At 51.3% G+C, this 22,107-nt stretch overlaps 2 protein-coding genes across 3 annotated transcripts in view; one reads left to right on the top strand and one right to left on the bottom strand.

Moving 5' to 3' along the window:
* On the bottom strand, positions 1 to 12,211 carry RPL12 (ribosomal protein L12). Of its 2 annotated transcripts, none has more exons than XM_084898415.1 (7): positions 12,052 to 12,211; positions 11,495 to 11,568; positions 10,087 to 10,185; positions 9,657 to 9,738; positions 9,083 to 9,169; positions 8,621 to 8,733; positions 1 to 21 (listed from the first exon to the last, which is right to left on the bottom strand). In XM_084898415.1, exons 1-7 carry the CDS (start codon positions 12,086 to 12,088, stop codon positions 16 to 18), a joined length of 498 nt encoding a protein of 165 aa, XP_084754541.1. In that variant the 5' UTR covers positions 12,089 to 12,211; the 3' UTR covers positions 1 to 15. The 2 variants fall into 2 exon arrangements, with proteins under 2 accessions (XP_084754541.1, XP_084754540.1); XM_084898414.1 differs by lacking the exon at positions 1 to 21 and adding an exon at positions 8,415 to 8,488.
* Positions 12,212 to 12,230: 19 nt separating this feature from the next.
* Positions 12,231 to 22,107, top strand: part of LRSAM1 (leucine rich repeat and sterile alpha motif containing 1) — a 32,697-nt gene continuing 22,820 nt past the window's right edge. The window contains exons 1-9 of the mRNA XM_084898351.1: positions 12,231 to 12,350; positions 12,734 to 12,888; positions 14,533 to 14,636; positions 15,031 to 15,087; positions 16,011 to 16,055; positions 16,881 to 16,958; positions 18,026 to 18,094; positions 19,853 to 19,937; positions 20,868 to 20,989. Coding sequence (XP_084754477.1) covers positions 14,565 to 14,636; positions 15,031 to 15,087; positions 16,011 to 16,055; positions 16,881 to 16,958; positions 18,026 to 18,094; positions 19,853 to 19,937; positions 20,868 to 20,989 — 528 coding nt within the window. The 5' untranslated portion in view covers positions 12,231 to 12,350; positions 12,734 to 12,888; positions 14,533 to 14,564. The remainder of the gene's footprint in view (positions 12,351 to 12,733; positions 12,889 to 14,532; positions 14,637 to 15,030; positions 15,088 to 16,010; positions 16,056 to 16,880; positions 16,959 to 18,025; positions 18,095 to 19,852; positions 19,938 to 20,867; positions 20,990 to 22,107) is intronic.

Here is a 22,107-nt window from a genome sequence, read left to right as displayed (position 1 = left end):
TTTCCTTTGTAGTTCTTAACTCTGTAGGAAAGAAGAAAGAAATCCTATCAGTGATATGGAAAAAAGTCTCCTCAACCCCACTACTGACCAATTCTAAAACTCTCCAGCTTTTACCCTGATTTTAAGCAAACAAACTACAGAAGTCACTTACAGCCGGACATTCCACTGCACCACTGTTGATATCATCTATGGTGTCAGGAGGGTGGCGGCCATCAACATTGCACCCCACAGACTGGGCAGTCCCCAGGATCTCTTTAATGGTTGCTGTAATTAAAGAAAATGTGCCATTAGGTGGGAAACGCCAGCCCCTCACAATCCTCACACACCACTGGGAACACCCATTTGAGTTCCACAGCAGACAGTGTCATATCAGAAATAAACACCCCCAACTCTCCTACCTGAGAGCTCTCAGTTAGCTATGCAAGGCCTGAATGCCAAGTCTCCATGGGACCCTTGATTAAATACATCTGGTCCCAAATCACCTTGATTAAGCCCCATTTTTCAAACCCAGAAAAGACTATGCCCCAAATGTTGGGTCTTAAAGAACTGTTTCCTTTAAAATAGGAAAAAGCTGCCACTCGGTGAATATGCCCCATGTCACTAGGTGGTTCCATGTCGTCCTGCTCTTACCAGAGAGTTCTCTGGCTAAAGATCGGCGCCGCATCTGTCGGGCAATGCTGACGATCTCATCGAATGTGATGTTCCCACTGTGCTTAACTGCAGAGAAAAGAAGACACGGCAAAAGCTTTGTCACACCCACAGCCAGGCCAGACCACAACGGCCTCCCTCAGCCATTTCCTGGTTGTCCCCATGCTTTCGGCACAGAGTCATCCACATGAAGAATAACCCTGTTTCCTAAGCTGGGGGTTCCTTTCAGCTCACCACTGGAATGCACCAGCCAACAGGGAGTGGTCAGGTGCAATGGCAGGTGGCTAATGGCAAAACCAAATCTGTACCCATCTTCACGTGTGCCAAGCTTCAGTGACTGGGGTTCATCCATTCAGAGGGTCACCCAGCTGAGAAGCGCTCTCTTCATTCATCCTTCTCAGTTGTTTCACCCGGAATGGCCCTTTCTGATACTTCCTGGCTATGTAGCAGCCTGCCATCAAGTAGTCCCCAGGCCATCCAATCCCTAGGTCTCCTTAAGAGGAAAGCATGCAGCTAAGTACAGGATTTATGCAGACACCACCACTCTCACACTGCTCAGTGACAGAGAGGCCACTCACTGTCTTTTTTGCTTCTCTCTGTCTCGGCCCCTCCGCAATGACCGCTTTCACCGCGTCGCGCTTTTAACCTGCTGCCCGGAGGCCTCTCCGGAGCCGCGTTCAGGGCCGTGAAGTCCTAGCCAAGCCGCTTCCTCCTTCTGGGCTTCAGCTTCCCCACGTGCAGACGGGGAGGGAGGACTGAGCACCTGGGAGGACTGAGCACCTGGGAGGGAGGACTGAGCACCGGCGGCGGCACTGCAGCCCGCAGGCTCAGGGTCAGGTTCCCCCGTAGACTGGGTCCTGGGTCGGCTGCCTCCTCGCCGCCCGGGGTGCGCTTCCTTAGCCGTTGCCCAACCGAAGGCCACGCGTCCCGGTGGCGGTTGGAACCGTCCACGCCCGATGTGGGGGTGCCCGCCTCGCTCCGCCCCGAGGGTTTGGAGAAGAGGCGAATGCGCGTGGCCCGCCCGGAGCGATGTGGGGAGGGGGAGGGCTGAGGCTGGGGCTCTGCAGATGCACTGACCGGTTTTTTTCCTCCCAGTATACCTGAGGTGCACCGGTGGGGAAGTGGGTGCCACGTCTGCCCTGGCCCCCAAGATCGGCCCCCTGGGCCTGGTAAGTCCTCGCGGTGGGTGTTTCTGACTTGGTAGCGGTTGGGCGCTGCCCTGTCACACACAGCTGTGCCTGCGGTGCCAATGGCGCTGGCGATTTCCATCCCCGAGCAGACCTCTGGGGCACGGATTGCCAGTTGGTGCGTTAGCAAGGTCATCTCTGAGCACAGAGCCCAGTCCCTGGAGGCGGTGACTTCCTCTCCACTGCCTCCTGACCGCTGTGGGAGTGGACCTGAGGGTTGCTGGGAGGGCCACGTGAGGGCTTTGTAGTTAGGTGGCTTAGTGACTTTTAGCCTGTTTTCTTTATATTGATTTCAGAGAGGAAGGGCGAAGGAGAGAGAGACATCAGTGATGAGAGGGATACGTTGATTGGCTGCGTCCTGCACTCCATCACAAAGATGGCTGCCCCCACAGGTGAGGCCAGGTTCCCAGGAGCCTTAAGGAGCAATCAGCAGAGACCTGAGGCTACACCCTCCCCCACCCCCGTGGGGCTTGACGGGACCTCAGGCCATGTCCCGGCCCTGGCATCAGGCTGAGGAGACCTCAGGCTATGTCCCCCACCCCGGTGCCAGGCCAGGGGACCTGAGGCCATGCCTCCCCTTCCAGCAGGGCTTAATGGGGGAACCTCAATCAGTCTACAGAATGTACCATATTTATACAAAGAAAAAACCCACATGATCCTCTTAGAACCGAAAAGATCATTTTACAAAATATGACACCATTTTGATAAACTAGGAACAGAAGAGAACTTCATTGCATTTGAGATGCTTTTCCCAGAAGATGTCTGCCTTGCAACTTCCATCCCGTATTTACTGGAAGTTCCAGTCAGGCCACTCAGTCAAGGGAAAAGAAAAAGGTATCCGGATTGGAAAGGAATTAACGCTTCATGACTTTTATGCATCAAGTGTTCAGGAAGCCACAGATATCAAAGGTAAGTTCAAGGTTGGAGGATACAAGGTGAATGTAACGGGACAACCTCTGTAAAATGGGCAAAAGATTGGGATAGCTGCCGCTCCAGGTGTATTTCTAGGTGTTAGCAATGAACAATCAAAAAGTGAAATCTAAAGCAATTGCATTTACAAGAGTATTAAAAGAATGAAATGCCTAGTAATAAAAATAGGAGGAAGTGTAGGCATGTACACTAAAAACTGCCATTGTTAAGTTAGTGCAATCCCTATCAAAATCCTACCTAGCAGACATTCTTACAGAAAGTGAACCTAAAATTTTATGGAAATTCGAGAGACCCAGAACAGTCAATCTGGAAAATGAACTAAGTTAAAGGACTCGTTTGCAATATCAAAACTTGACACAAAAACAATCAAAATAGTGCTGTACAAGGGTAGGCATAAAGATAAATAAAAAAGAACTGAGTAGAGAAATAAGCACAGTTTATGAACAATTAATTTTCAAGAGCACTAAGATATTAAATGGGGAAAATATTATTTTCAAAAAATGGTGCTGGGGCCGAAAACGGTTTGACTTAGTGGATAGAGGGTCAGCTTGAGGACTGAAAGGTCCCGGGGTTCGGCCTAAACCGGTTTGGTTCAGTGGATAGAGTGTCGGCCTGCGGGCTGAAAGGTCCCAGGTTCAATTTTGGTTGGGGGCATGTACCTTGGTTGCCGGCACATCTCCAGTAGGGGGTGTGCAAGAGGCAGCTGATCAATGTTTCTCATCGATGTTTCTGACTCTCTATCCCTCTCTCTACCTCTGTAAAAAAAATCAATAAAATATATATATTTTTAAAAATAATAATGGCTGATTTTGTAATAAAATAAAACACGATAATTTCAAGAGAAATATCAAAAGTGCGGTATTCAAAGTAATGTCCATGGCTAGCTACACATTTCCCCCATCTTTCAGGTAATTTGGGAATACCGTCCCAATAGAACTTTTCTTGTTTTGAGGCAAACCATTCAGAGACCCAATTTTCTACTTCTTTGTATGTTTTGAAGTGCTGCTCAGAAAGTGTGTGTGCCATGGATTGGAACAAGTGGTGATCTGAAGGAGCAAGATCTGGTGAATATGGCGGGTGGGTTAATACTTCCCAGGCAAGATCTCTTAACGTGTCTTTAACTGGTTTTGAAGTGTGTGATGGTGCGTTATCATGAAGCAAAATTACTATGCTGTGTCTTCTGGCACATTCTGGTCCTTTCACAATCAAAGTGTGGTTCATATTGATTATTTGTTGTCAGTAGTGACCAGTATTAAGGGTTTCACCTGGTTTTAGAAGCTCATAATACACCACACCTTCCTGATCCCACCAAATGCAGAGCATTGTCTTCTTTCCAAAGCGATTTGGCCTTGCAGTCGATGTTGATGGTTGATCTGGATCAACCCGATTTTGTGCATTTGGGATTCTCAAAATAAATACACTTTTCATCGCCCGTCTCAATTCAATGCAAAAAACTTTCTTTTGTGCTGTTGAAGCAACATTTTACTGATGACTTTTCAGTTTTCCATTTGTATTTTATTCAGTTGATTTTCCTTTAAGATGTTCCCCATTGCTTGTAAACGATCAGAAATTGTTTGCTGAGCAATGTTTAACCTTTCTGCAAGTTGTTTTTGAGTTTCACATGCATCTTCATCCAATAATGCTTGTAATTGTTGGTCTTCAAACTTTTTCAGTTGACCTGGACGTTCTTTGACTTTCACATTAAAATCATCACATTTAAACCATCACATGAAATCATCACATTTAAATCATCACAAGTATCTTCAGTGGAACATGTACACCATAAGCTTCCCGAAGTATTCAGCCGCACTTTTTTTCAAAATAATGAATTAAAACTTCCCGCAAATGTTTTTTTTTTTTTTTTTTTTTTTGGCATGAAATTCATGTTTAAGCCTAAAAATTTCTATAATGTAACACCTTCAGCAAATTTGATACATGAAGTTTTGAAGCTTGCTGTCAATACCACAAAATAGCATACATATCAAATGGTATATATACCAACATATGTGTAACTCCATCTATTGAAAAAAATCCACATTAACTGGTATCCTAGTATTTCACCTCCTCACCTCAATTTTCTCCTCTGTAAAATGGGAGCAATCACAGCATCCACTTCAGAGGACCATACAGATCCAGTGGGGTCGTGTTTTCACAGCTCAGAGCCTGGCTCCTGGTAAAGTCTCCCTAAGAATCAGTGCTGCCCCCGGGAATCTGGCCTCGGGACCATATTCCCACCAGCATTTGGGGTGCTATTCCCGTGTCTGCTTTTCATGTCTCTAATCACAGTCATCTCAGGGTTGTCTCTAACAATGAGTCCCCATTGTCTCATTGCAGAGAGTGCGTCTATAAAAAAGTGTGTCCATTTAATGGGGGCTCTTTTTTGGTTGAACCGTGTGCATCCGATTTCCAGTTCTGTTGGAACCAGGCTCCGTACACGGTTGGTAAGCAAGTCTCTCCCTGCATCTTCCCTTCGTGCGGCCCCGGGCCTGGCCAGGCCGGTCACAGACCCGCAGCTTCCGGCTAAATGGCCTTGAGTCTGTGGGGAGGGTTCTCAGGTGTTTCTGTTCCCCTTTTAGGACTGTTGTCTCCGCGTTCCTCCAGTTCTGAGCACATGACCCTTTGAGATCAAGTCAATCTCAGCTTTTAGCAGCGTTTTGATTCTGGGCCCCACTCCCCTTTTCTAACAGGCAAGGGCAGATGCAGACCCAGCACCCTGGCTGCAGTGGGGGAGGGGAAGCCACGTGCTTCCGGCCCCCATTCCTATGGTTCCCAAACTTGGAAGTCTAGAACCACAGAAACTCGGGGCTTTGTCCGTCACTGGGACATCACACACGCATGGCGGTGCCTGTGTACGGGGTTCAAGACCCACAGCCGGACACCTTCCCCGGGGAGCGTCAAATTCAAGCCAAGTTAGTTGTTTTCCTCTGAACAAAAGCATTTACTGAGAGGTGGGCCTTGTAGAAACAGCGGACAGCAGGGGAGCCACCCGGACACCTGAGGACCCGGCTGACCAATGACAGGTGGGTGTGGTAGAGGCAGTGATGACTGGCCAATGACAGGCGTAAAGAGGCAGGAATGCTGGCCAATGGCAGGTGGATGTGGTAAAGAGGCAGGGAGGGCTGAGCTGACTCTCAGGCTCTGAGCCACACCCTGGAGGTCACCTGCGTGGTGGCACTGAGGCCCTGTGTGGTAGAACGTGCCTGGTTCAGCCAGGAAAGTGCAGGGTCACTAAGCAGAGTGCAAAGGGTGGGGCAGTACAAAGGCTAGACTGGGGTCTCTGGGCACTAGGGCAGTGGTGTGTGGAAGCCATAAAGTATAGTGAAAACGATGCCAAGAAGAGGGGCGATCTTAACCCCCACCCCCCAGCCCCCCCCCCCCGGACGCAGGGACCTGGTGAGGGACAGTGAGGGATCAGGTGTGGCCTTGCCCAGGCACACAGGGCAGAGGATGGAGGTGACTGATGACAGGAATTGGAAAGGTGGAAGGCTTGGAGGGGGGGAGGGGGTGTCAGGTGTGGTGTGGACAGTAGGGGGGTCTCCCAGGGCCTGGGCACAGCTTCTGGAAGATGGGGTTCCAGCACTGCAGGAGGGAAGACGGTAAGGAGGAGACAGCGCCCCCCTACCAGATGCACAGCGAGGCCACCAAAGGAGGCTCTTAAAATTGGGGCTCAGGCCCCATGGAGGAGAGGCAGGAGCTTCTGGGAAGTGAGTGGCGGGGGTGGGGGGCCACTGCACTGACACCCCTACTAGCTTGCAGTCTGTGCTTTCCCGTTCCTCCTGGCCTTCACCCCCCACTCCATGGAGATCCGCCTGGTGAAGGGGAACCTGCTCTACACAGTGGTCTTGCCTCAGCTGCAGCTCGTGGCTTCCAGGGTGAGCAGATCCCCATTTGTATCTGTAATGACTTTCAATTAGAAGGTCCCAAGAACTTTATGTCAATTACATAACCCAACTCAGATTACTACTTATCTATATTCAATGGGCCTAAGGGTTGTTTTTTGTATACCAAGCATTCCAGAAACCTTGTTTATAAAGGTATGATCGAATCAATGGGAAGACCTGGTTCCTACTTAAATGCTAGGTATTTCAGCAATGGTGATCCCTCCTTGAATTACTTGCAAGAAACCAGAAGAACCAAGAATTCTGGCCAGGAAAGAGCATTTCTCTATAATGGGGTCAAAGTATCTGATTTGAGGAAGTAAATTCAAGTAGGGAAGACTCTAGGGCCAATCATTTAATGCTACAATTTCATTGAGGGTATGTGATGGATTAATGTCTTAATGCCAGATATATGTAAACCTACAGCTCTGGCTGTTTTGGCTCAGTGGATAGAAGGTCAACCTGTAGAGTCTAGACTGAAGGGTCCGAGGTAATATTCTGGTCAAGAGCACATGCTCATACTATAGGCCAGATCCCCAGTGGGGGGTAGTGCAGGAGGCAGCCAGTCCATTCCACAGTGATGTTTCCTTCTCCCTGTGCCTCTCTGAAATGAATAATATATATTAAAAAAAAAAAAAAAAAAACCTACACCCAGGTGCTATTCACAATGTCCACTCTATGAACTGACCTAGTGCTTGTCTTAGCTGTTAAGCCTTGGAAAGATAGAAGCTGAGGCCGTCTGGGGGCTAAGTTATTGAAATCTCTCCATAAGGCACCCCCTCACAGGGAGGGAGGGACAACCTGAAGCCATGCTCTCCCTGGGGCAGAGGCAGGTGGCTTATTCCTGCTTTCCCCACTGGAGGACAGTTCCCTTTGCTTTTCCACTTTGCACTCCCCTGGGTCCTATTGCCGCCATGTACACCAACTGGTGTGATCTCATCTCAGCAGTTACAAACCACTGTGTGCTCTCCCTGGTTTCTGGTTAGGTATGTGTTTGACTTCAGGGACAGATCTCCCAGTCCTGGCTGCCTGCTATAAGGGAAGCTTGTGTCACCTATTCTCACCCCTTATTGTCCCTCACCTCCCACTAAAGACAGTGTCTTCTCCAACCCTGACTGCACCTGGGGGGACTAAAAACCACCTGCCAAAAGGGCTGCTGACAAAAGCTCTTGGGTTAATCATCCCCAAGTGGTGTAGCTTATGTCAGTGCCCAGGTGGCCATCCATTGCACGTCTATTAAAGGAAAAGTGAGTGATAAGCTCTAATGGTGATTAAAAGCAACCAAGGGATGATGAGGAAAAAGGTGAAAACAGATTATCTGTTATGGCTTAAAGCCAAGAGACTGTCAGGACTAGGCTGTAGCTAAACTTTAGAAGTATACTTGACCCTCACTTTCACAGAAACTCAGATCAATCAAGGACACAGGCCAGGTTTCTCTGTTGACCAATCAATTAACCCCAGCTGTGTGCTGGAATGGATATAGAACTCTTGAATTGCAGGCCCTGGGCCCAAGCCCACCAAATGATTAGGTCTAGGATGAAGAATTCATCCCCCTGTAGTTAGGCTGCACTACAAGCTTTCCCTCTGGTCAAGAACTATTTCTTATGAAGAGCTCCCGGACTGTCTACAGAAATGCTGAGACGTCTTTCATGAGAGCTGCAGGCACAGAGGGCAGAAACCTGTTATCTGAGGTCACAGATGCCCAGATTGGTGCTTCCACAGGTTCCCACTTGGTCCCGCTAACCACCTGACACAAGAACCAAGCTCCCCAAGAAGGCCACATAGAAAAGTCACTGCTTGTCAAATGATCTTTATTTGAGTTCTTTTCCTTTGTAGTTCTTAACTCTGTAGGAAAGAAGAAAGAAATCCTATCAGTGATATGGAAAAGTCTCCTCAACCCCACTACTGACCAATTCTAAAACTCTCCAGCTCTAACCCTGATTGATTTTAAGCAAACAAAATACAGAAGTCACTTACAGCCGGACATTCCACTGCACCACTGTTGATATCATCTATGATGTCATGAGGGTGGCGGCCATCAACATTGCACCCCACAGACTGGGCAGTCCCCAGGATCTCTTTAATGGTTCCTATAATTAAAGAAAATGTGCCATTAGGTGGGAAACACCAGCCCCTCACACACCACTGGGAACACCCATTTGAGTTCCACAGCAGACAGTGTCATATCAGAAATAAACACCCCCAACTCTCCTACCTGAGAGCTCTCAGCTATGCAAGGCCTGAGTGCCAAGTCTCCATGGGACCCTTGATTAAATACACCTGGTCCCAAATCACCTTAAGCCACATTTTTCAAACCCAGAAAAGACTACGCCCCAAATGTTGGGTCTTAAAGAACTGTTTCCTTTAAAATAGGAAAAAGCTGCCACTCGGTGAATATGCCCCATGTCACTAGGTGGTTCCATGTCGTCCTGCTCTTACCAGAGAGTTCTCTGGCTAAAGATCGGTGCCGCATCTGTCGGGCAATGCTGACGATCTCATCGAATGTGATGTTCCCACTGTGCTTAACTGCAGAGAAAAGAAGACACTGTAAAAGCTTTGTCACACCCACAGCCAGGCCAGACCACATGGCCTCCCTCAGCCATTTCCTGGTTGTCCCCATGCTTTCGGCACAGAGTCATCCACATGAAGAATAACCCTGTTTCCTAAGCTGGGGGTTCCTTTCAGCTCACCACTGGAATGCACCAGCCAACGGGGGAGTGGTCAGGTGCAGTGGCGGGTGGCTAATGGCAAAACCAAATCTGTACCCATCTTCACGTGTGCCAAGCTCCAGTGACTGGGGTTCATCTATTCAGAGTGTAACCCAGCTGAGAAGCGCTCTCTTCAGTCATCCTTCTCAGTTGTTTCACCCCAAATGGCACTTCATGCTACTGCCTGGCTATGTAGCAGGCTGCCATCAAATCTCTAGTTCTCGTTAAAAAGCATGCAGCTAAGTATTAAGCGTTACGCAGACATCACCACTCACACACTGCTCAGTGACAGAAAGGCCACTCACTGTTTTTTTGCTTCTTTCTGTCTCTTGGAGGTTCTTTGAGAGCTTTGATGATCAGGGCAGAGGCAGAAGGCACCACTTCAATCTGCAGAAGAGATTCTCAATGAGTAAGCCCTACCCCAACCTCCAATGCAGACGATACTGCCCCTCAGCTTGGTTTCTTGGAGACCATGGGGCAGACACTGGACTTGTGGTCCATTCCCAAGTAATGTTCAAAATCCAAAACACGTCCTAGCCAAGGAGGCACTGAGGTGTTTGCAAATGTCACAGTGACAAGAGTTACTATCTGAGCAAGTCTGACCTTGCTCTTGGGGAAAGCTTTCCCCACACATAAAAGTGCTCTCACCACTAATAGCAGGTGGCCATGTCAGCAAAACCTTCCACCCGGATATCCCAGAGGGTAGCTACCCCTGCCCACCCTCAAACCAAGTACCTGGGCCTGTCTGTTCTGAATGGTCAGTTTCACTGTAATCCTCAGACCCTTCCAATCACCAGTTGCTTTGGCGATGTCATCACCAACCTTCTTTGGGGACTGTAAAAACAAAGGTTATGAAATCATATTGTGCCTCAACTTTAAGGCTCCTGAAATCCTATCCAGTCTTCCTAACTTGCCAATACCCCAAATCTTCCTTATAGAGCACACAACTGTATTTACCCAATCAAGGCAAAGCTCTCAGCCTTGTATAAACTGGGAACATTAAGCTAGGGATGAGGTTTGTTCAGGGTTGTAAGCTACAAGCCAAGGACCACAATGGGCCAAAGTTACCTACCCAGCCTCTCAGAAGGACCCACGTGATAACTTAGGGAGAAAATTGCCACACTGGTTACATTCAGTTCCTATGGAGACCTTTCAAGGTATCCGGTTCCTGTGTCAGGCCAACCCAAGTCAGTCTATGGGGATGGAGGTCTGGGATTTGCTACTTTAGAATTTTCTAGTGACCACTAGGAAACATGACCTGGTAGTGCCAGCAGAGCTAAGGGCCAAGAAGAGTATTAAGACACTGGGTATCGTGTGCATATAAGCATAACCAGTGGGCACAGACAATGGGGGAAAAGGGACATATGTAATACTTTCAATAGTAAAAGATTAAAGAAAACACTGATTAAGCAAGACCAAGGTGGAAGGATACTCGAGACAAGAGACCTCATATTTGGGGCAATCCAACTTCAATAAAATGGGTCAAGTAGGGAAATAAGACTGGTAGTTTTGTAAGTAAAGCTGGTCACATTAACCAGTCAGTTTGGAGAATAGGAACACAAACTATTATCATGTTCACCAGAATCTTCACCCAGCATCCCAGCAAAGCCTCCTAACAGTGATATGCCCATCTCCCACACTAGAAAATATAGGCTAAGCATTAACTAGTGTGGCTCAGCAGACAGAGCACCAGCCTGTGGTCTAAAAAAGTCCTGGGTTCCATTCAGGTCAAGGGCACATGTCTAGGCTGTGGGCTCAATTCCCAGCATGGGGCGTGCAGGAGGCAGTCAATCAACATATCTCTCATCATTGATGTTTCTCTCCCTCGCCCTTCCTCTCTGATATAAAGAAAACAGGCTAAAAGTCACTAAGCCACCTAACTATAAAACTCTCACGTGGCCCTCCCAGCCCCCCCTCAGGTCCACTCCCACAGCGGTCAGGAGGCAGTGGAGAGGAAGTCACCGCTTCCAGGGACTGGGCTCTGTGCTCAGAGATGACCTTGCTAACGCACCTCCTGGCAATCCGTGCCCCAGAGGTCTGCTCGGGGATGGAAATCGCCAGCGCCATTGGCACCGCAGACACAGCTGTGACAGGGCAGCGCCCAACCGCTACCAAGTCAGAAACACCCACCGCGAGGACTTACCAGGCCCAGGGGGCCGATCTTGGGGGCCAGGGCAGACGTGGCACCCACTTCCCCACCGGTGCACCTCAGGTATACTGGGAGGAAAAAAACCGGTCAGTGCATCTGCCGAGTCCCAGCCTCAGCCCTCACCTTCCCCACATCGCTCCAAGCGGGCCACGCCGCATTCGCCTCTTCTCCAAACGGCCCCGAGCGAGGCGGGCAACCCCTCCTGGGGCGTGGACGGCCCACCCCGGGACCGGCGTGGAGGCACCGGACTGGCAGCCGACCCAGTCTTCCGGGGAAAGCGCCGGACAAACCTTACCCTAAGCGTGCGGGCTGCAACACGCCAGAGGTGCTCCGGTCCTCCCTCCCCATCTGCACGTGGGGAAGCTGAGGCCCAGAACGAGCTTGGCTCGGACTTCACGGCGCCATGAACCGGCTCCGGAAAGGCCTCTAGTAGGCAGCAGCTTAAAAGCGCCACGCGGTAAAAGCAGTAATTGCGGAGGGGCCGCGGGCCCGACGGGCTGCTAGGAAAACGGACGCTTTCCCGCAGCCCCGGCCGCCCCTAAAACACGCACCGACTTTGATCTCGTTGGGGTCGAACTTCGGCGGCATGGTGGAGGCAGCTGGTGTCGGATGAACCCGGATTCGGGACGACCGAGGAAAGTTGCACCTGAGCCTCCTCCGAGCCGAAAGCCGAAAGACCGGAAGGCCTTTCAGCTGAGCCGGATATAGGCCGGAAAGCACAGCTCTCGCGAGAACTGTCTCCTCCTGTCGCGAGAACCGCCCCTTCCGACCAGCCTCCCAGCGACGCCCTTGCCGCCATGTTACTTGTGGGCAGGCTCCAGAAGCTGACTATTGGCGAACCTGGCGCCGGGTAAGATGTGACTGGGTGCTCGGAAGGGGGCTCAGGGCAGTTCGCCCAAGGGAGGCAGACAAGAGAGGGCAGCTCCCAAGATCCCGGTCCTCCTGTCCCCCATTTTCCCTTGTGATGAGGATCACCCCTCTTGGTCCTGTCTCCTAATCCCGAGCTCCGCCCCTCCGGAGAGGTCCGCACACATTCTGGGACCCCAGGGCCACAGCGACCCCGGCCCCCCTTTTAACTCCCTCGCGATGTGTGCATTTTTGTTATCAAAACAATTCCGTTCGCGCCCAGAGCCGTTAGAACTCTGAATTGCAAAAATGCTGCGGTTCTCGGAGTCCCAGACTTCGTCATCCTGGTCTGCATGACTTTCTGAGATTCTGAGTTTCGCTCCCCAGCTCCAGCGTTCGGGGGAGACCAGTCTCCGCATCCACCCGGGCCCCTGCCAGGTGGTCTGCGGCCCAGCGTCCATGACCAAGCCCCACGAGTGATCAGCCTGCCTTCGGGTTCACCCGCGGAAGGAACGTCGGGATCTGCCCACCCGCAAAGCCAGGTGGGGCACTCCCCGCTGCAGCCAGGGCAAGATGGGTGTTGTTCTCTCGATCCCGACTGGTCGTCGGGGGAGGGGATGGATGAGGGATGTACATCCGGAAGAGCAGGTTAGGAAGAGGGGATCTGGGAGGGATGGTCATTTGGGGAGAGGAGGTGAAAGAGGTTTGTCATTGGGGACTATAAAGGGTAAGAGCTGGTCATCAGGGAAGGATGAGGGTTGTTCTGGGACTATTCCTCATCCCTGCAGGAAGGTGGGGTGACAAGAAGGGCCTGAGCCAGCTCTGCAGTCTTGGCCGGCTCCCCAGACAGCTCACACCCCTGTGGGCAGAGACCGGTGATCTCTCCTCTCCTCCCACCCCCACTACCCCGGGTCCCTGGCTGGGTGTGTGTCTAGCCCTTTAAATTGTAGGAGGCCCTGAATAAGTGTGGTCCTATGTGGCCAACATTTATGTATTGAGCACTCATATGTGGCAGGTACTGTGCTATGGGCTTTACATACATGCAGTCATTGGATTCTCATAGGACCGGATGTTGGTAACATTATCACACCTTACAAAAGAGGAAACTGAGGCTCAGAGAGGTGACGTGGTTGGTGGGTGTTAGATCTGGGATTCCGACCCCGTTTTATTTCACCCCAAAGCCCATGCTGTTAATCGTAGCTTCCTGGATGCTTGCTTCCTGACCCAGTTCATGTCCGATATTTGCAGATCCTGGGCAGGCAGTAAGCTCCCGGCTTCTGAGTTCAGAGCAGTGTACTGTGTGTGTGCTGAGTTATTCCAGCACCGGAGAGCTGGGCAAATCTGCAGGATAGGGACTCAAAAGAGCAGAATTCCAGACTGGTTTTGCTACAATCCAGGCTGAATCACCAGGTCACTGAACTCCATAATCATCAGTTCCATCACCATAAACAGGGCTGTGGAGAGAATCAAGTGGAATCATAACTGAGAGTGGCAAGGTGCCTGAGAATTGCTTTTGAGTTTCTGTTTTAAAAATCTCTCTGGTGATGGTGCAGTTGAGCTCCCCGAGGTCGCAGCTGGCTGATGTCATGCCATGTTTGATGTGCTGATGCCTCTCTCACGGTGTTTCCCCGGCTAGAAGGGATTCATCAGGCCAATCGGTCGGAGTCCTCGGGGAGCACCCTTACAAAGGACCCGAGGGACCTTCCCGAGGTCCCACCCTGTGGAAGGTGGGAATCTGAATGGGACAGAGGCATGCCGGGGGCAAACGTGGGCCCAAACCCTGGTCGCCTGGCTTGCCATGATGCTCTTTCCACCACGTACTCACTGCTGCTTAGTGTCTAGTCCAGTGGTCGGCAGACTGCGGCTCGCGAGCCACATGCGGCTCTTTGGCCCCATGAGGGTGGCTCTTCCACAAAATACCACGGCCTGGTTGAGCCTATTTTGAAGAAGTGGCGTTAAAAGAAGTTTCAGTTAAAAAAAAATTGGGCTCTCAAAAGAAATTCCAATCGTACTGTTGATATTTGGCGCTGGTGACTCATGAGTTTGCCGACCACTGGTCTAGTCAACAGAGGGTATGGAGCGCCTGCCATGCCTGGCTCGGGACACAGAGGGATGGTGGAGAGGGCACAGCACCTGCCCTCGTACTGAGAGGCGGTGACAGGTGCCCGTTTTCTCCGATGCCGCAGCGCCGTGAAGCTTGCTCCGGGGGAAAGGAAGGATGCCGCTCTTCTTCCGGAAGCGGAAACCCAGTGAGGAGGCTCGGAAACGCCTGGAGTACCAGATGTGCCTGGTGAGGGAACGTGGGCTTCCTCTGAGTCCCTCCCCGTCGCCGCCTCTGCCCCAGGAAGCAGGGCTCTGCACTGTCCCCCGTCCCCCCGAGCCGTGCTCCCTCCCCTCAGCCTCCCCCGGGCCCGGAGGGAACCTGCCAGGTGCTCAGGAGCGCCCTGTGCCTCCCGCACCGACTGGGTGCACCTGTCAGTTCTTGTCCTTTGCTCTTCCCTGCTGGCCCTGGAGCCCCTTTAAGGCAGGGAGCATGGTCCACCTACAGAATGGACTGGACTAGTTGAACCACATGCCGTCCATGGTCCCTCGCAAATCCTTAATCCCGTGTTTCTTTGCCTGGTGGGTCGGTCCACTTTGCAAGGATGTTTTGTTGGAAACATAAAAATTATTTTTATTCTTAGGCAAAAGAAGCTGGGGCAGATGACATTCTCGACATCTCTAAATGTGAGCTCTCCGAGGTAAACTGGGGTGGTGCTCTGGTTGTGAATTTGATCTGTTTTGCCTCGAATCACCTGTCTCTGGGAAAGACAGATGTGGACTGGGGCTTTCTCCTTTTTTAAATTTCTTTATTGATTAAGGTATTACATATGTGTCCTTCTCCCCTCATTGCTCCCTCACACCCACACTCATGCCCTCCCTCCCTGGTGTCTGTGTCCATTGGTCAGGCTTACATGCATGCATCCAAGTCCTTTGGCTGATCTCTCCGTGGACTGGGCTTTCAGAAGTCCGGAAGCCCTCGTGCAGAGATGTTTCCTTAGATGTTGTTTCTGTCCAAAAGGATGGAGGTGAGCTTTGGCCTGAGCATAGTCTTCAAGAGTCAGAGCCCAGCTGAAGCCGGTGTGGCTCAGTGGATGGAGCGTTGGCCTGTGGACTGGGGGCGGGGTCCCAGGTTTGATTTCGGTCAAGGGCACATACCTTTGTTGAGGGCACATCCCCAGTGGGAGGTATGCAGGAGGCAGCTGGCCGGTGTTTCTCTCTCATCGATGTTTTTAACTCTATCCCTCTCCCTTTCTCTCTGTAAAAAAATCAATAAAATATAAAATAAAATAAAGAGTCAGAGTCTCCTTAGAAAATGTACCACAGATTCTTAGGAGAACTTGGGTTTCTCTAGACTCTGCAAAGCGCCAGAGACCTTTGTTTTGCCCCTGATAGAGCTGAGGATGGGGACGGGGTAGGTGGGCCAGACAGGGCAGTCTCCTGCCAGCTGCTCTGGAGGGCTGATCACACCCCAAGCCTCATTCCTCACCAGCCTTTCCCTGGGCTGAGCCATTCCGTCAGCATTGTGCACTGTGTGCCTGCCGCCCCGTCTCTCCCTGGCACTCAGAAAACAGATTACAAACCAAGGGAGGGGAGATATTAACTCGTCTTTTTTTCATCTTAGATTCCATTTGGGGCTTTTGCAACGTGCAAAGTTCTACAGAAGAAGGTGAGCCAACCCGTTTTAGAGACTTTATTGCATGTTTATTGCAATTCGGTGGGACCTTCAGGACTCTCTTCCTGGCATCTCCCTTCTCTCAGATTCGCACCCTTCCAACCTGCAGCAGGCTGTTCACAGCCGGGAGAGCCGGCCCCAGGTCCCGCCCTGGCTCTGCCCCTTGGGATTGGGCAACTTCCTTAAACTCTTCCATCTCGGTTTCCTCACCTCTGAAGCGAGCACGTCCACAGCTTTACTCTCACAGAGCTTAGAGAGAATGGAATGAGGGACTGGTAGAGACAGATCCAAATGCACCAGTGTGATGCCCCCCACGGGAAAACCCTGTGCAACCTCATTGTTACTAATGATGAGCACTCCGCTTGCTTCTTTCTGTCACTGGGGAGATTAAACGTGTAATGAATGATGGTTCAGAGAGTCTTTGCAGCTTTGAATGCAGCTGGATCAGCGTAATCTAAGTAAATTATCTAGCTGACGGTAGATGAGGAGTGTTCCGTACCAACAGATTAGTGAGCTCGTCGGCACTGGAAGCATCCACGCAGGAGTCCATGCCTCACTAAAGTGACAGCCGGGCCCAGTGTCTATTAGCTTGTTAGTCATCGTGGCAGCCCACGGAGATCAGGACAACAGGGCGGGGCTCCCTTCCCAGAATGGAAGGTAGATGTGGTCTTCTAAGGTCCCTTTTACCCTTGAAATTCCAGGTCTTGAGGTCATCAAATTCCCATCCCATCCCCACCCTGCCCCGCCCAGCCCCCTGCCCTCAGCCTCCCCCACCTGATGCATTCAATCTAAGGAGCGATGCCGCAATCTTCCCCACAGGTGTTGATTGTCCACACCAATCAGCTCACTTCCTTGCTCCCGAAATCCTGCAGCCTCCTAAGTCTGATAACCATCAAGGTAACGGGCCCTTCTCCCAGCATCAGGACAACCACTGTAGATGCTTTATTGCACGTCTAGTAGCCTGGAGTTCCAGGCGGCAGCCACATGACCCATGTCCGAGTTTATGCCAGCCAGGCCCAATGTAGTATTCACTCTGGTGTTTGATCAGCATGGTTTACTGGGCACCTTCCACGTGCTGGGTGTGGGGTGGGGTTACCCAGAGAACCAGCCACAGGCCCTGCCCTCGGGGAGCCTGCCTGCTGGGTGGAAAGACAAACCACAGACTCATAGCAGGCGAACTAGCAGAGAGCAGGGAGACTGCTGGTCCCAGGCCCCTGGCACAGGACGATGCCAGGCGTCATGTGGTCAGGGTGTGAAAGCCTGGTGGCCTGGGCGATCCCTCCTGACTGTCAGCACAGCGGAGATGTGGCCGCAGGACTGAGCCCAGCACCACCAGCTGTGCCTGGGGGTGTACACACCAGGAGAAGACACAGGCACCCCGGTGTCTTTATGGTTAACTCTGGTGTGCAGTCCGGGTCCTTTTGGCTTCTCTTCATTGTCCAATGTGGTTATAGTCAGAAAGGGATAACATTAAATTTTTATGTTTATGTGTACTTACATTTCATATATATGTATAGTATATATACATATGCATGCATACTGGTATATATGTCTTTTATACTCATTTTCATTGTTAACAAAATTAACAAATGCAAGTAGGCAGAAAATGAGGAAAAACATGTTATTTCATACTCCAGAGAACCACTATCAATATTTTATTGCATGTTTAGTGGTCATTTTCTTTGCAAATATATATTTATACTATGAAGATTTTTTTTCTCTTTAACATATAAATGTCTTCGCATACTTTTTTCACTCGATAGTAAAAACGCATATTTGACGGGTGAAAGGGTATGACACTTTGGAGGAGGAAGTGAGGTGGGATGATGGCGTAGTTGGACGGAAAGGCTGGGCGCTGCTCCAGCAGCAGAGGCCCAGGCGCCGCCGCTCGCCTCTCGGACCTGAGATGGGAGGGGCGGCCTCCGTCGGTCACTGTCAGGTGCTGAGCTTGTCTTCCTCCGCAGGTCCTGGATCTTCATGAGAACCAGCTGACAGCCCTTCCCGAGGATCTAGGGCAGCTGACGGCCCTCCAGGTAAGGCCCCAGGAGCAGAAAGCCCACCTCTGCTGCCGAGGTGATCAATGGCAGCACCACAGCGGCCCTCGGGCCGGCTCCCTGCCCCTTTGCTGTGACGACCCCGGGAGGCCCTGGCTGGTGCAGTCTGGATTGTCCCCCACCGTGCTTTGGGGCTTGTTCTGTTGAGGATTTCATCATGAGCTTCCACAACTTTGCAAAAAAAGAGGGCCCAGCGCGTGCACCTTTTCAGATGCTGAGCTCAGCACTGGCTCGGGCTCCGTTCCGGTCACTGTCAGGAGCCCTCCACCGGCCCAGCTGAGCCTCTCCCTGTGTTGTCTGTCAGTCAGCCTCCCCGCTAGGCAGGTGCTGACTGATCCCCTTTTACAGAGGAAGAAGCGGCTCCCTTCCCACTTAGGTTAAAATGCCTTCTCTGCTCTGAGCCCAGTGAGACCCTCTGTGAGGGGCCCGTGTGTGCAGCCTCCCCCCCTTCCCTCCCTGCAGTCAGCTCCGGACACCCTCCGGCCTTCTGCCCACCCCTCCACTGGGCCTTTCCTCCTGCCTGCGCGGCTCATGCTCTCAGCCCCTGGGTCCCTGAGGGTCCGCCCCCACCTCCCATCTAAGTAGATCTACCTTAATTGCCCCTCTGCCAACCCCAGAGTATTTACGAGAGCGCCAATTGCAGAGTAATTACTGATTAGGGCTCTGTTGGCTTGACCAGCTCCCCTACTAAGGTGTGATCCTGTGGGGCCACGCCCTCACCTCGCCACTTGAGTGATCAGCCCTATGATGTGGGTGATGCCACCACCTTTTAGAGAAGAGAGAACTGTCCAGAGAGATGACTATAACCTGCCCGAAGTCACACACACAACACGTGGCAGAAGTAATTGCACCACTTAGTGAATGCCTTGGTGTAGGGTCTTTGGGGACATTGTTGGTACGTCTGTTTGTATAGAATTGCTGCATTCACTCTTTTGTAACTTCTGGATACTTGCCTCTAACTCATAACCATCCTTTGGTTCATCAAATATTCATCGGCCATGTTATTTCCAGTAGAGGCTTAGCTTTCCATGGTGTCCATGTTTAATGGCTACTGGTGTGCCTTCCTGCTGGCCTTGTTCACCTCCGTAATGCATCCTGGAGGAAGCACGGCCTTCGGAATCCAACCAGCCAGGTTCTCACCCGGCCGGAGCAGCAGCCTTGGGGGCTGGGCAGACGCCACTGCGTGATGCAGCTCAGCTGCCTTTCCGGACCCTGGGATAACGAGAGCCTGATCACCCGCTGCCTCTCCCGGGTCCCTGAGCCTCTCAGTCCTCTCCCCCTTCCTGATGGCGGGACTGTCGCTGTGCATTTTGTGGTCTGTGTAAACGATGGAACCTCAGCCAGAACTGGGTTCAGGGTCTGGCTGCGCTCTCTTGGGCACATGGATTCGCTGGTCCGAGCCTCAGTTTTTTCGTCTCTCAATTGGGATCATAATCAGAAGGCTGTCGGGAGAAGGTAAAGGTGTATGTGTGTGGTGCCCAAATGATTCCTGGCCGAAAGCAGGGTGTCACTATTGTCCATATGTGAGATCTCATCGTTTTTTCACAATTGTTTTTTAATTTTTATTTATTGATTTTTAGAGAGAGAGAAACATCTATTTGTTAGTCCTCTTATCCATGCACCCACTGGATGATTCTTATATGTACCCTAACCCACAATCTCGGTACAGTTGGGATGATGCTCCAACCAACTGAACTACCGAGGCAGGGTGGGTCTCATTGTTTGTTCCTTTCTTAGGTATTGAACCTGGAAAAGAATCAATTGACATATCTCCCACGTTCCATTGGGAACCTGACCCAGCTCCAGACCCTCAATGTGAAAGGTAGGAGCCAAAAAGCCCTGTCCAGTGACCCCCAGTCAGCTCTGTCCCCGCCAGCATCTTCCTGGAGCCACTGAGCATGAGGGCAGCCAGTCCGAGGTGTCACTGGACACTGGACGGACCTCCTGCTGGGTCAGTCTGTCTCCAGGGTAACCATAGATGGGACCTTATGGGAGGAGGACAGACAGCATTGACAGACGGCCTCTGAGACACTTGTATTGATAACATGAATATGGTGGTGAGAGCAGTGGACCGACAGTGAGAGCGAGTCAGGAGCCCTGGGAACGGTGCTGAGTAGGCTTCCCACTCAGTGAGCAGCACTTCCCACGTTCGGAGGCGCAGGGAGCCTCAGGGCCAGTCCGCGAGGCCTGGAGAGGGCGGAGGTGTCCCCAAGGCACAGATGAAGCCAGTGCGGCTCAAGACCAGCCAGTGTGATCATGACAGAACCAAGACTCTGCTGCGTCAGTGGAGTGCCTGCCCCAGTCCTTTCCTTTCTCCTGCTGTAAGCACCCTCTGCACGGAATGCCTCGGTCTACCTGGATGTGGCATGGATAACAATAATAATAATGGCGCCCCATTTACTGATCCCTTACTACGTGATAGGCACTGTGCTGAGGACCTCACATGCATAATCTCATGGAACCCCTCAATATCCCTATGAGGCCAAATGGTATCATTACCCCATTTTACAGATGAGAAGACTGTGCCCCAGGAAGGTAGAGCTGGTTCTCCAGAGTTACCCAGCTAGGAAGTTGTGCAGTGGGAACTTGAGCCAGGTCATTGAAACCCCACTGTCCTGTTCTTCCTCACAGAGCTTCAGTCAGAGTCAGAGTGAGGCGACCCCTCCCTGGCCCCCGAGTCCTGGTGGGTGTCAGCCAGGAAGCTGGGGAAGGGCTTTTGGGGTGTTGAGCTGTGCCATTGGGATCTCTCCAGACAACAAGCTGAAGGAGCTGCCGGACACCCTGGGGGAACTGCGGAGCCTGCGCACCCTTGACATCCGTGACAATGAGCTGCGGAGGCTGCCGCAGATGCTGGCACACGTGCGGACCCTGGAGGTCAGTGGAGCCGTTCCCCCCCGGGGTCCTCACTGGCCGGCCTCCCTCCCGCTGCGCCCGGTGCTGAGCCTGTCCTGGTCACAGGGCGCTGGGGTCACGGACATCTCAACACGTGGTCCTTGGGAGCTGGCAGTGACCAGTGTGTGGACAGTTGTAATTCCGTGGCTTTGCTGTCATGATGGTGGCTTAGGAACCTGTTTCTGAAGTGAAGAGATAACATCCAATCCTGATGGGGTTAGCACCGTGAAAGAGAAAGAAGCTCTGAGGATGTAGACGAGGGTAGCAGGAGCATCCCAGGTTCTTACGAAAGCTCAGCACTTGACCTGCATTTGCTCTCTGAATCCTCAGAGAAACCCTGCTGTGTCCCTTTGCAGAGGAAGAGACTGCGGCCTGGACCATCTAAGGAGCTTACCCCAGGGCCACACAACTAGGAATAAATAGCAAGGATGGGATTAAACCCAGGCAGTCTGAATCCAGGGCCTGGCCCTGCCCCTGTGCAGGCACTTCTCCATTCACAATGACACTCACCTGACAGGCGCCCAGACTCCTCTGATCGTCTGTCAGTGTACTGGCTCGCAAGCCACACTGCTGTCTGGGTGCCATCTGGGTGAGGAGCATGGAGACAGCAAAGGGAGGTGACTGACCCCAGGCTGGTCCCCGCTGCCGTGGTGGACAGCCTAAGGAAGGGCAGGATGGCAGGCCGCTCGCCCTGCGCAGGCTGGAGAAATGGCCAGCTCGCGGGCATTTATTCTCTGTGCTTCCCACGATGTTGGAAATGTTCAGTGACGTGTGGCTAGTATGACCAAGGAACCACATGCTTCATTTTATTGAATTTTACTCATCTATATTTAAATGGCTACCTGTGCTCAGTTGCTACCTTATTGGACAGCACAGCTCAGAGCAGTGTTCCTGATTCTAAAGCCATTCTGACAGTAAAAGCTCTGTGGTTTGATTTATTTTTATTTATTTTTTTAAATATATACATATATATATATATATATATATATATATATATATATATATATTTTAAGTTTTTAAAAATATATATATTTTATTGATTTTTCACACAGAGGAAGCGAGAGAGGGATAGAGAGTTAGAAACATCGATGAGAGAGAGA

This window comes from Pipistrellus hanaki, assembly GCF_964339955.1.
Source record: "Pipistrellus hanaki genome assembly, chromosome: 11".
Lineage (NCBI taxonomy): Eukaryota > Metazoa > Chordata > Mammalia > Chiroptera > Vespertilionidae > Pipistrellus > Pipistrellus hanaki.
Note: the sequence above shows the minus strand (reverse complement) of the source record. Positions and strands in the feature narration are given on the sequence as shown.